Source organism: Humulus lupulus, chromosome 6 (assembly GCF_963169125.1).
Source record: "Humulus lupulus chromosome 6, drHumLupu1.1, whole genome shotgun sequence".
NCBI lineage: Eukaryota > Viridiplantae > Streptophyta > Magnoliopsida > Rosales > Cannabaceae > Humulus > Humulus lupulus.
In genome coordinates, this window is record NC_084798.1 from 200435234 (window position 1) to 200448931 (window position 13698).

At 33.4% G+C, this 13698-nt stretch overlaps 2 protein-coding genes across 4 annotated transcripts; one reads left to right on the forward strand and one right to left on the reverse strand.

Moving 5' to 3' along the window:
* The first annotated feature begins 437 nt into the window (after window positions 1–437).
* Window positions 438–3436, forward strand: LOC133782967 (uncharacterized). The gene is made up of 4 exons (XM_062222460.1): window positions 438–1327; window positions 2217–2287; window positions 2377–2779; window positions 2880–3436. The coding sequence occupies exons 1-4, from the start codon at window positions 1205–1207 to the stop codon at window positions 3072–3074; spliced, it is 792 nt and encodes a 263-aa protein (XP_062078444.1). The 5' UTR covers window positions 438–1204; the 3' UTR covers window positions 3075–3436.
* Window positions 3437–4263: 827 nt separating this feature from the next.
* On the reverse strand, window positions 4264–12683 carry LOC133782965 (uncharacterized). 3 transcript variants are annotated; one of them, XM_062222459.1, is made up of 4 exons: window positions 12399–12683; window positions 11776–12248; window positions 4799–5715; window positions 4264–4716 (listed from the first exon to the last, which is right to left on the reverse strand). In XM_062222459.1, the coding sequence occupies exons 1-4, from the start codon at window positions 12478–12480 to the stop codon at window positions 4677–4679; spliced, it is 1512 nt and encodes a 503-aa protein (XP_062078443.1). In that variant the 5' UTR covers window positions 12481–12683; the 3' UTR covers window positions 4264–4676. The 3 variants fall into 3 exon arrangements, with proteins under 3 accessions (XP_062078443.1, XP_062078442.1, XP_062078441.1); XM_062222458.1 differs by having other exon boundaries at window positions 4264–4727; XM_062222457.1 differs by having other exon boundaries at window positions 4264–5715; window positions 12399–12682.
* Between the last annotated feature and the right edge of the window lie 1015 nt (window positions 12684–13698).

Here is a 13698-nt window from a genome sequence, read left to right on the forward strand (position 1 = left end):
TGTGGATGGATGGACATGGTCATGGAGGGGTGAATGTGAAAAAAGAAAGAGGAAAAAAAACTGAGGAGAGTGGAGTTGAAAAAAGCATGGCTTGGAATTAAAGGAAAAGCCAAGAAATGACAAAGGAGGGTATTTTGGTAAATAGATATGAAATTGACCTGGTATAATGAAAAAAAAAAGCTTTTATCTTTCCCATAATAATATTCATATTCATTCACAAGACTAAACACACCAGTTCACCATCTCAGCCCCCTCAAAGGGCACAAAGCCTAAAGTTAAGGTACACATCCAATAACTGCAACAGCACATCTAGAAAGAAAGAAAAACTCCCCATTTTATCTCCTCCTTTAAAGGTTCCATTTTTATTTTCATTTTTTATTATTATTTTCATTTCTCCCACACTCCAGCTCATTTTAGTTATTACTATCTCTCTCTAAAACAAGGTCTGTCTTTCTCTCTCCTTTCAGAAAGAAAAATAAAAGAAAAAAAGAAACTTTGATCCAAAGAGAGAAGAAGCGTAGAAGTTCCACGCATACAAACTCTCCATCAAAAACAAAGGAAGAGTCCACAACGCCACCAAACTCTCTTTCTCTCCATCTCTCTCTATCTTTCTTTCTTTCTCTCTCTTCAATGGCCCAGCTGGACCAAAATTTATGTAAGAAGGAAAAACCAAAAAGAAAGAAAGAAAGAATGAATGGGAAAGAGAAGATAGATATAGATGTATGTATGTGTCTTCAAATGTCCTCCAACCAAACCCACCTCACATAAAACTCTCTCTCTTGTGTAAAAACATGTTTGCCACAAATACCCTTCTGCAACCCCCCAAAAAATCCCATCTTCATCACTGTCTTTCAAAAGAGCATTATTTTTCACCGAGCTATGTGGGCTTTTTTGGGTTTTTGTTGTCTTGGTCAGAGTTTCACAGAGAAAACAGGAAAGCAAGAACCTTCTCCCTCCTTCCCATTCTCTTTTCTAACTTCCTATTTCTTCTTTGTTACCCCTCTATTCTCTCTCTCTTTCTTTCTCTATCTCTCTTTGTTTTGCTCTTTCTCTATCTCTCTCTACCTCTTCGTCTCTCTCAATTTTTCTTTTCTTGCCCATCTCTCTCTTTCTTCTCTTTTCTCTTTTCCTTGTGTTCTTTCTTTCTTCCTCTCTGTAATTTCTGGCTTTAGGTTTCTGGGTTATTCTATTTCTACTTTACACAATGATGAAGAAGAAGATGAAAGGGGTTGCAGCCATGGAGACTCCTCTCTACCCTGTCTATGAGGATGCTCGGACTAGGTTTAAGCATCAAAGTCTTATGCAAGACTATCAAGAGTTGGAGAAGGTAATTTTCTTTCATGGGTTGCTTTGGTTTTCATTAGATCTGATTTTGTTTCAATAGTTAGATCTGTTGTTAGGTTTTGGTTATTATTGGTGGTTTTAAGTAATTTATAGTTTTCTAAATATTGGGTTTTATTGGTTCTTGTTAGATTCAATAGGGAAAGGAATTTTGGTTTGGATTTTCATTGATGGGTTTAATAATTCCTTGTTCACTAGTTATGGGGTTTTGTTCACCCTTGTGGTTGTGATTGAGGGAAATTGATCATTATGATCTAATACTTGGGTTATTTGAGTGTCAGAGATGTTGGAGATTTTTGCCTAAACTTTTCTGAACCATGTAACTTCTATTTAGTTTCCTGTCATGGTTTGGTTTTTTTGTTGTTTTTTTTCTCTCTATATATTTATATCATGTTGGAAAGGAAAGGAAAATGATTTCTATATTATTGTTAGGCTCATTTAAATTGGGATTTCTTTCTATCTCGTTTTAAAACCATTTCCCCCCTTCTAATCTCTGTAAAGTTTTCTTTGATGACTATGATAGTGGTTTGATTTCTCCTTGTGTTGGTGTATGAGTTTATGAGATATTGAGAATTGAGATGTGTATGATTCTTGTTAACCAACCCTTTTAAGAAAGTTAAGAAGCTGTTTGCGTTCAATCTCTCTACTGAAATTTTTATGTAGTTTCTCTGAAGAGGGCCAAAATTTTCACAACCATATTTTGTATACCCTTTCTCAAGTATTTTCTTTCATGTACTACTACTTCTACATGTTTACCTAGTTAATTCTGAATTGATGATAGTTATTTATTTGTCCATGAAACTTCTATTTTCTTAAGCTAGTCATAGATATAAGGTGATAGATCAAAGTGAGTTCATGTGTTTTTCTTTTATCAGGAAACCGAGGTCACTAAGAAGAGATTGAAGCATATGCAACAGAGAAAGTTGACCCTTTTGGCTGAAGTCAGGTATGGCTCCTCAAACTTAGGGTTTGATTTGATATGCAATTAAGTTTCAATATAAGTAATTGAGGTTGAACTTGTATATGGGGTTACAGATTTTTGAGGCGAAGGTACAAGTACTTGAATGAGAAGCAGCCTATGAACAGCCACCAAATTCAAAGGGATCAACCCCAGTTGCAACATCATGACATCCGAAGTACCAATGTGACCAAGGGAAAAAAGTATAGCAAAAACAAAAAGGAATCATCTTTCCGGTACCCTGCAATACCGCTAGACTTGAACCAAAAGGAAATGAATCACAGTGGAATGGAATCCCCTTTGCAAAAATCTGCTCCAGTTTTGGACTTGAATCAGAAAGTGAAGAACCTCGGTGGAAAAGAGGCTAGTGTGCCGAATTTCAGACCAACTTTTGACTTGAATCAGCAGGAAAGAATTCATAGTGGAAAAGAAGCTTCCAAGAGGAAGAACACCCCAATCTTTGACTTAAACCAAATTTCGGTAAGCTATTAGAAATTGTTCTGTTCATTTAAGATTCAGACTCGTACAGATTTTTGTGTTGATTGGAGCTAATGTGTTGTTTGACTTAACTTTTTCGAAGGGTGAGGAGGAAGAATTTCAGGCAAATGTTGAGCCGTTTAGAAGAGAAGAACCGAAGAAAGGTCTCCTTAAAATCGCTAACGAGGAGCAGCACAACGATATGAAGTTACTAGTTTGTAGGAACATTGGCAATGGATCTAACCGAGCAGGAAAGAGGAAGATCACTTGGCAAGATCAGGTGGCTTTAAGGGTTTGATTTTGTTGGATCAAAATATAGTTTGATGGGGTTGGAAAGTGTTGCCTTGTCTTATAACTCTATTCCATGCTTAACTATCATTCTTACTTTTTCTTTACTTATCTAGTTCTCCTTCTTTTTGTAAAGTTTGAAAAATAGTTGCATATAGTGGATGTGTATAGATGAAGTGGTGGAATTGATGCTAAGGAATCAGATTAAGTATTTTTTTTTTTCCTTTTCATTTGGGGTGGGGAGGAACGTGTAGTTATTATGGTTTTTGAGACTGCCTTTGCTGAAATTATCTAAGAAAGGGATTTTGGAATCTTTGCAATCCTTGCACCATTGGAAATGGTTTGTGATATATACCAAATTTTGCTTGTTTTCTTCTTTGGCTTCTTGATTGATTCCCTTATAGTCAGTCAGTCAGCCGCCTTGATTGATTTAGAAATATTGAATAGAATAGAATAGTCTTCTCTCATATTCCTGGCCCTTGCTTGGAAGTCGTTCAAGTCTATGTCAGGTTGACCATTCATAAGTCATGATAAACGTTTTGTGGTGCTATTCTTTTTCTGCCTTTTTTTGAGTTTTGTTTAAAAGAACTTGACAAAGTAGAAAAGTTACTTTTGGGAATCCACTCACGCTTGTACCACTACAAACATTCAAATTGAAACTTTCTAGTGGGAAACAATGCTTTTCCCAAGTTTTACCAAATCAAATATATGGTAATTTCCCGATTTTAGATCCTTTTTCAATGTTTATTGTGATTCGTTCAATCTAGCTTCATTTTTTATATGTAGTTTCTTTTGTTGGACAAGGGTAATTGAAGATTATGAACAATTCTTGTCTTGTCTCCTCACTTTTTGTTTTTTTAGGACAATTCTTTCTTTCAAAGTAAATAAATATTTTGCTGGACAAGGGTAATTGAACCATTCTAATCTATGCACCTATTAGAAGAGCCGGCGGCATAACCTAACTAATGACACTTTTTCTGTAACAGATTTATCCAATATTTAAATCGGAATACTTATTAAATGTGGGTGGCTTGTCACCCATTTACTGATGAAAACCAGTGATTAGATACCCTCTTGACAAAGTTTGTTTTAAGAATCCCAATATAATTGTCACATTTTTTGCCAATTACCAACTAGCTTCATTGCTGAAACCTCAGTCACAACCTTTCTTTTGCTTAGGTCGATTTCAAGTCTGGAAATCACAAATCTAGATAAATTTTCTATAGTTGCTCTAAATCCAAGTGCCTTCATATATAATTACAGCATAACTGTATGGGATTCTAAATTCAATTTGGAAAACTATTCTTCGGTTTCTCCAACATGGGTCATCTTCCAAACTCAATTTTAAAAGACTATCTCCATCTGAATATTAAAATTGAGACATGAAAATAAAGGAGGCTTGATTAATGGTCCCACAAGCTCAATTCTGGAGAGAAACTAACGCAAACCCCAGCACTAAACTAATTACACAAGGAGGAGCAATCAGTACCTTCATTTACAGACAGTCAACTTTTTTCTACACCACATTAACACTTTGCCCAATTAGCTTACTAAGCCTCTGGAATTCCATTTCATTTATCTGTATTTGAGACATCATTTTCCACTTTTGGGACTACCGGCATTTCCTTTGCTTGATTTTCCAAACTTTGGTCCTGCATTCAAACTAATGTCTCCGATAAGATATTAGTTGTCAAATCAGTTACATCACTTTTCATAGGTTTAGAAAAACCAAACCTATTCTTGTGCTTCTTCCCTCGCTTATGATCATTCATCACTTTTGAAGACTGACAACCAACTTGACACATTTCACACCAGAACTTGTATATCTTTGGCTCACTCTTTTTCCTCTTCACCTTTTTGTCAGTTCGCATTGTCTTGTTCAATTTGCCACCATTTTCATCTTCGGGGATTGGCAGCTCCAGTGTAGATTTCGAATCCTTTGCCGTTTCATTTTGTCCAACTCCAAGGGGTTTCTCTTCTACTTCAGCCTTCACTTCTAAAGCACTGCTAGTCTCAGTACACTTCATCGATGGATTACCAGTTTTCTTCTGCGATGGCACATTGATAGAGCTTTTGCCAATCTTCTGAGATAAAAGTCCCGCTTCCCTGACCTTGTGCTTCTTACCATGTAGATGTTCATTCAAACCTTTCTCGCTTGTTGCAGTTACATGGCACAAAGCACAACTCCATTCCTCCTTAGGTTTCTTTTTCAAACCAAATGGATGTTCCTTGTTATCGTCCAATGTGGGGATTGGCAGCTCCAGTGTAGATTTTGAATCCTTTACAGTTTCATTTTGTCCAACTCCAAGGGGTTTCTCTTCTACTTCAGCCTTCACTTCTAAAGCACTGCAAGTCTTAGTACACTTTATAGATGGCTTCAATGGATTACCAGTTTTCTTCTTCGATGGCACATTGATAGAGCTTTTGCCAGTCTGCTGAGATAAAAGTCCCGCTTCCCTGACCTTGTGCTTCTTACATTGTAGATGTTCATTCAAACCTTTCTCGTTTGTTGCAGTTACATGGCACAAAGCACAACTCCATTCCTCCCTAGGTTTCTTTTTCAACCCAAATGGATGTTCCTCAATATCGTCCAATGTGGGTGTTGTCGTAGCTTTCCTCTTTGCCCCAAAATCATTTGGGTTAGGCTTAGCCTGCAAGAGATTACTAAAACAAATTAAAAAGCAAGATATGTGTCATTAGCAACGTGATGAATACAGTTAAAACCCTCCACGCTTAGACTTGTCCAGTGTACCTACTAGCCTTCAACATAACCACTGGACCTTTCCTAAAGAACAAATATAGAACTGAATCTGGGATTGAGCAACAAAGCACTCATCCCAAAGTGTGCCTTAAGCATAAAATATCATTTAAAAAAAATATAAGGAAAAAAAAGAAATGCAAAAGTAAAAGAATCAATCCTTTTCAAGGTACTGGTTGAGTCATTCAATATTGTGCATGACATTTGTTAGTAAAAAGTTGTTGAAGTTTCTATTACACTAAAATAACCAAACTTAAAACTATAAAATAGCATAATAAAACAATTCCGTAAAAATATGCAACATTAAATTTATTTTTTTTGCTTATATTTTGGGACGTAAAATTACTTATCAAAGTCTAGTAAGTTTATTTTAAATAAAATCAATGCTATGTATAGGCATCAATGAAGTTAATTTTAGAAAAATTATCATAATAGAAATTATAAAATTTATATTTTCACTCTAGCAGGTGAGAATTAATTAGTTTCACAAGCTTTTCTATTAGGTTAAAGAATTACCATGAAAATAAAAATATAGAAGACTAATGTATCATGTGTGAAAATGTTTAAAAGAAATTGTAGAAAATAAAATTTTAAAATCCTCTTTACTCAAGGAGGCTTTGGACATAAGCACCACTCACCCATAGCTTCGGTCAGCCCCGACTACAACCAAGTTCTTCAAAATTAAAAAAAAAAAATTTGATACAACATGTTAATGAACTAATGAATGGAGTGAAAATATATCATTGACATCCATAACACAAGCATTTGTCATTTGTCTCAAGGCTAAAGAACTTCTGATTGTGAAAATGTATTGAGGATAAAATCAAGGCTAGTTCTATTGAGTGAGTGCGTATTCAAGTTCTAGTGATATAAACAAGGGGTTTTTGGCAAAATGGTCTCTTTATTATGTTCACTGCACTATTTTCAAAACATTTTTTAGTAAATGGCCACATTAATTATTTAATTAGTAAATTTAGTGTGTAGTTAGGTACACCAGGCCAGTCTATGTATAATTCAATTCTAATATTTATTATTATTGAAATTTGTTACAACATTTAATATTGTGAAAACATAGTTACTTTCAATAAGTAATTTTGTTATTATTTTAATATTTCAATACCAAACATATTATTTTAATATTTTTTAATTAATTAATTTTGTTATTCATAATTACCTATTTATTAATTTGTTTGTTTTTTTAAAATAAAAATATTATTTATTATATATATTTTAAAATATATTATATTTATATTTTCTAGATACACAATTAATTAATCACTTTAATTATACTTAGAAAACTCCACATTATATTCGACATATTTTCACAAATATAAATGTCTAATAGTCAATTATTATAAATTTATGTATGCTAAAAAAAGTTAAACATGGTGTGTGGTTCCTTGAGTAAGTCTTGTTCGATGTCAAGGTTGTAAAATATTAAAAAACGCATGCTTATAATTACAAAAATGTAAGAAAGTTCAAGAAATAGGAAAAATTTGAGAGTAAATTTTTTTTCCTAAAACAGAAACCGTGCCCTCTTTTCCTAAAAATATGAGAGTATCATGTTTTATACTTTATTAATACGTACAAAATTAATGAAGAGGAATAATAGGCGTTTATCTCTGATCAAAACTAATCTCCCAATAAAGAAAAATGAAAATCAAACTAAATCCAAATATAGCTTTGTACGTATTAATGAATAACACAACATGTTGTCGGATACAGTTTTATTTGTAATTTTTTTTTCTCATATTTTTTCTACTAGTAATTATTTTGAATATTTTGTCATTTGATCCATTTTACAAGCTTAAGTTTTATAATATTTAAATGGAATATTTACACCTAGTGCTAGTTTTTAGAACTTATTTACAATTTTAACATATCATAAATTATTTATGTACATATCGGATATCAAGTCCCAATACCGTTTTAAAAATAATTAATTTGATCGCATAGATTAATGGTGGTAATGCATAAATTTTTCTTCACCATTAATTGATTATGAAGTATATACTGTCTAATCTCTATCACTTTATATATAGAAATTAACATATTTTAAAAACTTGATTGAAAGTGCTACATGCATGCCAGATGACCAACAGAGGTGATTTAACTCATCACAACAATGACCTTTTATATATAATAATTTGAAATCATTTTTTAACTTTGATTAATTATACAATGATAATTATACATCAATATATATATGTTATTTATTAATTATCAATAATAATTATATATTTATTGAGAACATAAATTCCACTAATATTTTTTTCTTCATAATATTTGGTTGTTCTTTATTTTGGCAAAACACAAAATAAAATTTTTGGTTATCCAGAAAGTAGTCAAAATTATAAAAAAAAAAAAAAAAAAACTAATGAGCCACTACTATTATCCACATTTAAATTACAAAAGTGACCAAAAAAAAATATAAATTACAAGAGTGACCAAAAAACAATGTACTTTTATTTTACATGTAAAAGTTACTATGTAGTATACTATAAATAAAGATGTTAAATATGATTTCAAAGTGACTTTTAAAAAAAATGTTTATATATAATTCACATCTAAATATTAGAGGTGACTAAAAGTGTATTATAATTTAGTATACTAAATAGTATCTTTTGCTACTAAGCTATTTATGGTAACTTGTGAATTATAGGAGTATTTTTTTTTATATTATATGATAACCAAAATATATCTAAAATAATTTGAAATAATATAATTTAAAAATGAATTTTTTTTTATAAAAAAATAATAACGTATTGGTAATGTTACTTTTAAAAATCCAGAAAAAAGAAAATCCAGGATTTCAAGATTTTATTTATTTATATTTCAAGTATATTATCTTTGCAATCAGTTATTTTTTGATGATGTAGAAATGTATTTTTGTAAATCAAATTTACTAGGGTATTTTTCTAATTATTTTATATTTTACTTATGTTTATGAAAAATTCTCTATTTTAATCTTGAGTTTAATTGGTATGATTTCAACATGTATTTCGGATCCACAATAAGCGGCCCTTGAGCTTCCAAAGTACGCTGATCTTGTCGAGACTACAAGATTCAAGGAGTTGGCTCCTTATGACCTAGACTGATACTTTGAGAGAGCTGCCTTCGTAGCAAGAAGATTTACTTGAGAGGGGGGTCTCAGTGTTGGTGCTTTCCGTAATTGATGAAGTTCTTAAGTCTTCTTACTTCCTCGTGTTTGTTTGGTCTGAGTCTAGCAAAATAGACTGGGTAGAGATGATGCTTGTATGATGCATACTGGATCCATTCGATGCCAAAATGGATCTTATTCTATGTCAGAGCAGATCGATTTGATGCCTGACTGCATCCATTAGTTACCAGACTAGTTCTTATTCAATGCAGACTAGATCCATTTGATGCCAAACTGGATCTTATTCGATGTCAGACTGGATCCATTCGATGCAAGACTAGGTCTTATTCGATTTCAGGCTGGATCCGTTCGATTCCATACTAGATCCATCGAATAAGAACCCAGTTTGGGATTGAGTTTGACATCAAATGGATTGTGCATTGCATCGAATGGACCCATACTGGCATCAAATTAATCGAATCAAGTTCCAGACTAGTAAACCCTAAACCCTAAACTGTTCCAAATTGGATCATATTCTACGTCCATTCTATGCAAGACTCAATCCATTCGATGCAATTAAAGTAAATTATCCATCTAGAAAATATAAATACAATAAATAATTTTCCTATATAGAAAATAGAAAATTAAGAAATAGGTAACTATGAAAAATAGAATTAAAATTAAAAATTAAACAAATACTTTTTTTAAAACAAAATAATAGGTTAGAAGTCAAGTACAAATACTAAATATGTTTTCAAAATATTAAATGTTGGACCAAATTTTAATAATAGTAAACATTCTGTATTAATTGTTTATAATTTACAAAATGAATTATAAATTATTAGAATTAATTCATAATTAAAAATAGTTCTCTCATGGATAGGAAAAAAAATCCCACTAAACAAGCATCGCTTTTAAATATGAAATTATTTTGTGGTGGAGGTCCTAGGCTCAACCTCAGCTCCTTATGGCTCTAAGTTGGCTTGTGCCTAATCTTTCCCAATGTCACACCCAAGGTTGGGGTTTAACTATCTATAGCTATAGCTGTTTTTCAAGTTTGTTGGTCCCCGATTATAAGTTCTCGTTGACCACGACCTATAGGAACCAGGCTATCTATCGCTTTTAACCTTGTTTGCATAGGCTCGTGCACATATTTACGTTCAATAATCCTAGGGGCTTTCGCTTCAACAAGTCTTCGCTCGTGATTGCTTAGAGCCCTTCTTCCTTCAATAGTACTCCCAACGCGTCGACCACACGCCCTAGCATAGCCTTTCCCGTAGGAACATCACATCGACAATCGAGGTATGGGCTTAGAACCCCAATTAAAAAAATATCCCTATTTTTAAAGAAAAAAAGACATATTTTAAATCTAAATTCTTAACTACTAATAGAGCATAAAACACGTACACCACCATAAAATGCCTCAATACTTTGTATTAATAACATTGTCAATCAGAGATGACTTAATCTCCCATCAAGTCACTATTTGAACAGGACCAACACAACCTACGGTATGTTAGGCTAGGTCCAACGCCCCCTTATAATCGTATCTTATAAAAAAGTTTTTAGATCTTGAATCTCAAACCACCCTCACATAACCAACCAACCACTTAGTGAACCTCAATTGGCAATGCTAAATCATGACTCATGACTCATGTTCAAAGCAAAGCATTAGTCATGTCATGAAAATTGACTAGGATGGCATCCTGTCAAGTATTTTATTTTTGTTGATATGGTGGGTGTGTCATAGGTAGTAACAATATTAAATATAGAATGTCAATTGCAAATCACATGAATCAAATTCAACGAGTTGTGGCATACAAACATTTTCTATTAAGGACAGACACAAGATGGATGCCGCTCTATATCGCCCTCTCTCATAGATTCACAAAGACAAATCTAATTCTCAATAATTAAGAGAGCCGCATAATTTAGGAGGATTTTGTGGCTAGATCAGAATGACGGTGACCATCCATCATAAATTCATACCAAACAAAAGGCGCTATACTGTGAACCAAGAAATAATGAGTCAGACCAACAACTCGGTTGGCACTTTAAGAATGACTTTCAAAATGCCTATCCGCAAGTATGACTACCACATGCATAGACAACAATCTAAATAATACAAGAATCCTATTGTATCTCAAGATTCAAGATCAACATTGCTTGTTTGCTTATTATAAAAAGATCTATTGAAGACAGAAGTTAGTCTCGCCATACCCTCCCCTGGCCCAAACCCATCCCTCCCACCAAAACAAATCCATCCTTCTCTTTCCACAATCCTTCCTTCCAATCCTATCAGTCCACCTTTCTATCCAAAGACACCATTACAATTTCTACTGTACGGTATTTTAATAGAATTCACTTTATAGTGTTAATGAAGTAAGTTAGCCTCCTTTACTAATATGTCTACCTGCAAATTCTGCATTCGAATACTTTTAACCTAATTAACCAATACTAACAAAGAAAACAAGAAGCTACGGATAATCTTGAATACTCTGTCATCTTCTAAAACTTGTATATTTCAAATTTTCTTCCACAACATTTTTGGCTCTACCTAGTCAGCTGTCACTTTCCCATATCCGATCACAAGTTTTTGTTTCTCACAAACCTTTTCCAATCTACCTGAGCTACATGATTTCAGGGAAATATCATCACTTCTAAGAAATCAAAAGTATAATGAGAAGGCCAAAAGAATGTTTCAAGAGTCGATATAGAACTATACATGCATGCGTTTTATAAATGGAACTGATTAAGAAATCTTATTACAATGGAAGCAATCATATATATTTTCAAACAAACAAGCAAAGAGAACATAAAAGAAACATAGAAAAGAAAAACAAATAGACTAACCAGAACGATCAATTTATCCTTGTCCACTGAAGAAGTATTGAGCTTTAAGGCAATGTTGTCGAGAGGGTGAGCCAAGGGGAGTGCACCAAATGCAGTGGAAGCGGAACGAGAAGATAATGCTAAGCGCTCATCGAACGAGTCCATCATTGGAAGCCTGGGGTTACCGTTCTGTGTTCCGCCCCATCGAACCAAACCTTCAGAGGTGGTCTCTCTTTGCATGCCGATTTGTCGCTCCAGCAACATAATATCCCGACGCACCTCCATCTCGAGTTCTCGCCGCCTTGCGATTTCAGATAAGATAATCTCCTCCCTTACACGCGACCTCCCGAACTCAAGCATGGTATTCAGTCCCCTAATATCGACCGGGTTACGAGTTGGGCCCCGGTAATGCCTGAAATCTCCAAACGGAGAACCATACGAACGGTTGGGTAGGGTCGAGCGAGTGAAATTTGTCGACGGTGAAAAATGTTGACCTGTTTGGTTGACGAGAAAGTAAGGGAAAATGACAAATAAAATCTAGAAAACTTGACAAAAAATTGTTCCATACGAAACTGACGAAATACTACAAGGTCATGGTTCGAAATAAAAAATAAAAAAAGGTCGGATTCTTAGCTAACACAAACCTGAGTATGGTTGCGCGGAGGAGTTGAAGAACGGCGGCGGCGGCGGAGGCCGATCATCCACGGCGCGAAATTTAAACTCCATGGAAATTGCAGAGAGTGAGGGAGAGAGATTGAAGGGTTAGGGCATTCGAAGATTAGGGAGGGAGTGTTTCTTAGATTGGATGAAGAATGACTTGAATGAGGAGAGTGTGCGTCTGTGTGAAGTAGCAATTTCTTGTTGAGTTTTAAAGTAGGAGTGGTGATGTTTTTGCACGCGCTTATGTTGCCCGTGTGCCATGTGAATTGCGAGTTTCGAGATTTGGTGAATGTTGTCATTAAATTCTTTGTTTTTTCCTTTCCTGCTGTTTTGAAGAGATAAGCCCGTGACGTGGAAAAGAATAAAAAGACTAGAGAAAATGTTTTAGGAAAGAAGAAGGTCCGGTCTTTTTTTTTATTATTTTTATTTTGAGCATTGATTAAAGGTACCTGTGTGATGTGCCAACACCACCCTGTCTTAATTAGTGCAATTGAATAACAAATTTATATATTTTATTTTAAATTAAAATAATTAGAGTTTGAATGCTAACTTGTGCCAATAATAATATTCCAACCCAATTAGTTTCTTAGTATCTCCAAATCTTCCAAAAGTATAATTTTTTATTCTTTTTTATCGACATTATTTTTCATAATTTTTTTCATAAAAATGCTCAAATGTTAGGCTACCCCAAAAGTTACATTTACAAATAGACAATGAGCTACCTAATGAACCACCCTATTGTGGCTGGCTACTCTTAGTATCTTCATGCTCTGCCACGAACATGTTAAAATATAGCCCACCTAAAAGAAAAATTTTCTAATGGGGTTTTAAAAGTTGTGCCACAAGTTAATCCAAATTTAACTCAAAATATTTACTTTTTTTCTGTCATTAATTATTATTTTTGATATATTATTTATTATTGGTGATAAATGTATATTTTTTTATATCAATTTTGTATTAGAACACAATTGTAAAAATTATGCTAAATTTAGTACTATTTTTTGCAACTGGTGGAGATAGTTTTTAGCAATGTTCTTTTTGTTTGACACTTTAAGTCAAGTGAAGTAGCACCTTAATTAAGATTTCCAGTATTACTCATTAAATTAAAAATTATGTGTGTAACGTTCTAAATTACCTAATAAGACTTAGGATCTTGATTATGATGTCATGATGGCAAATTATGGAAAATTATGTGTTTATGTGATATATATGTGTATCATTATATGATTATGTGAGTTATATTATAATATGACTTGATATGCACGTTTAGGTATATTAAATATG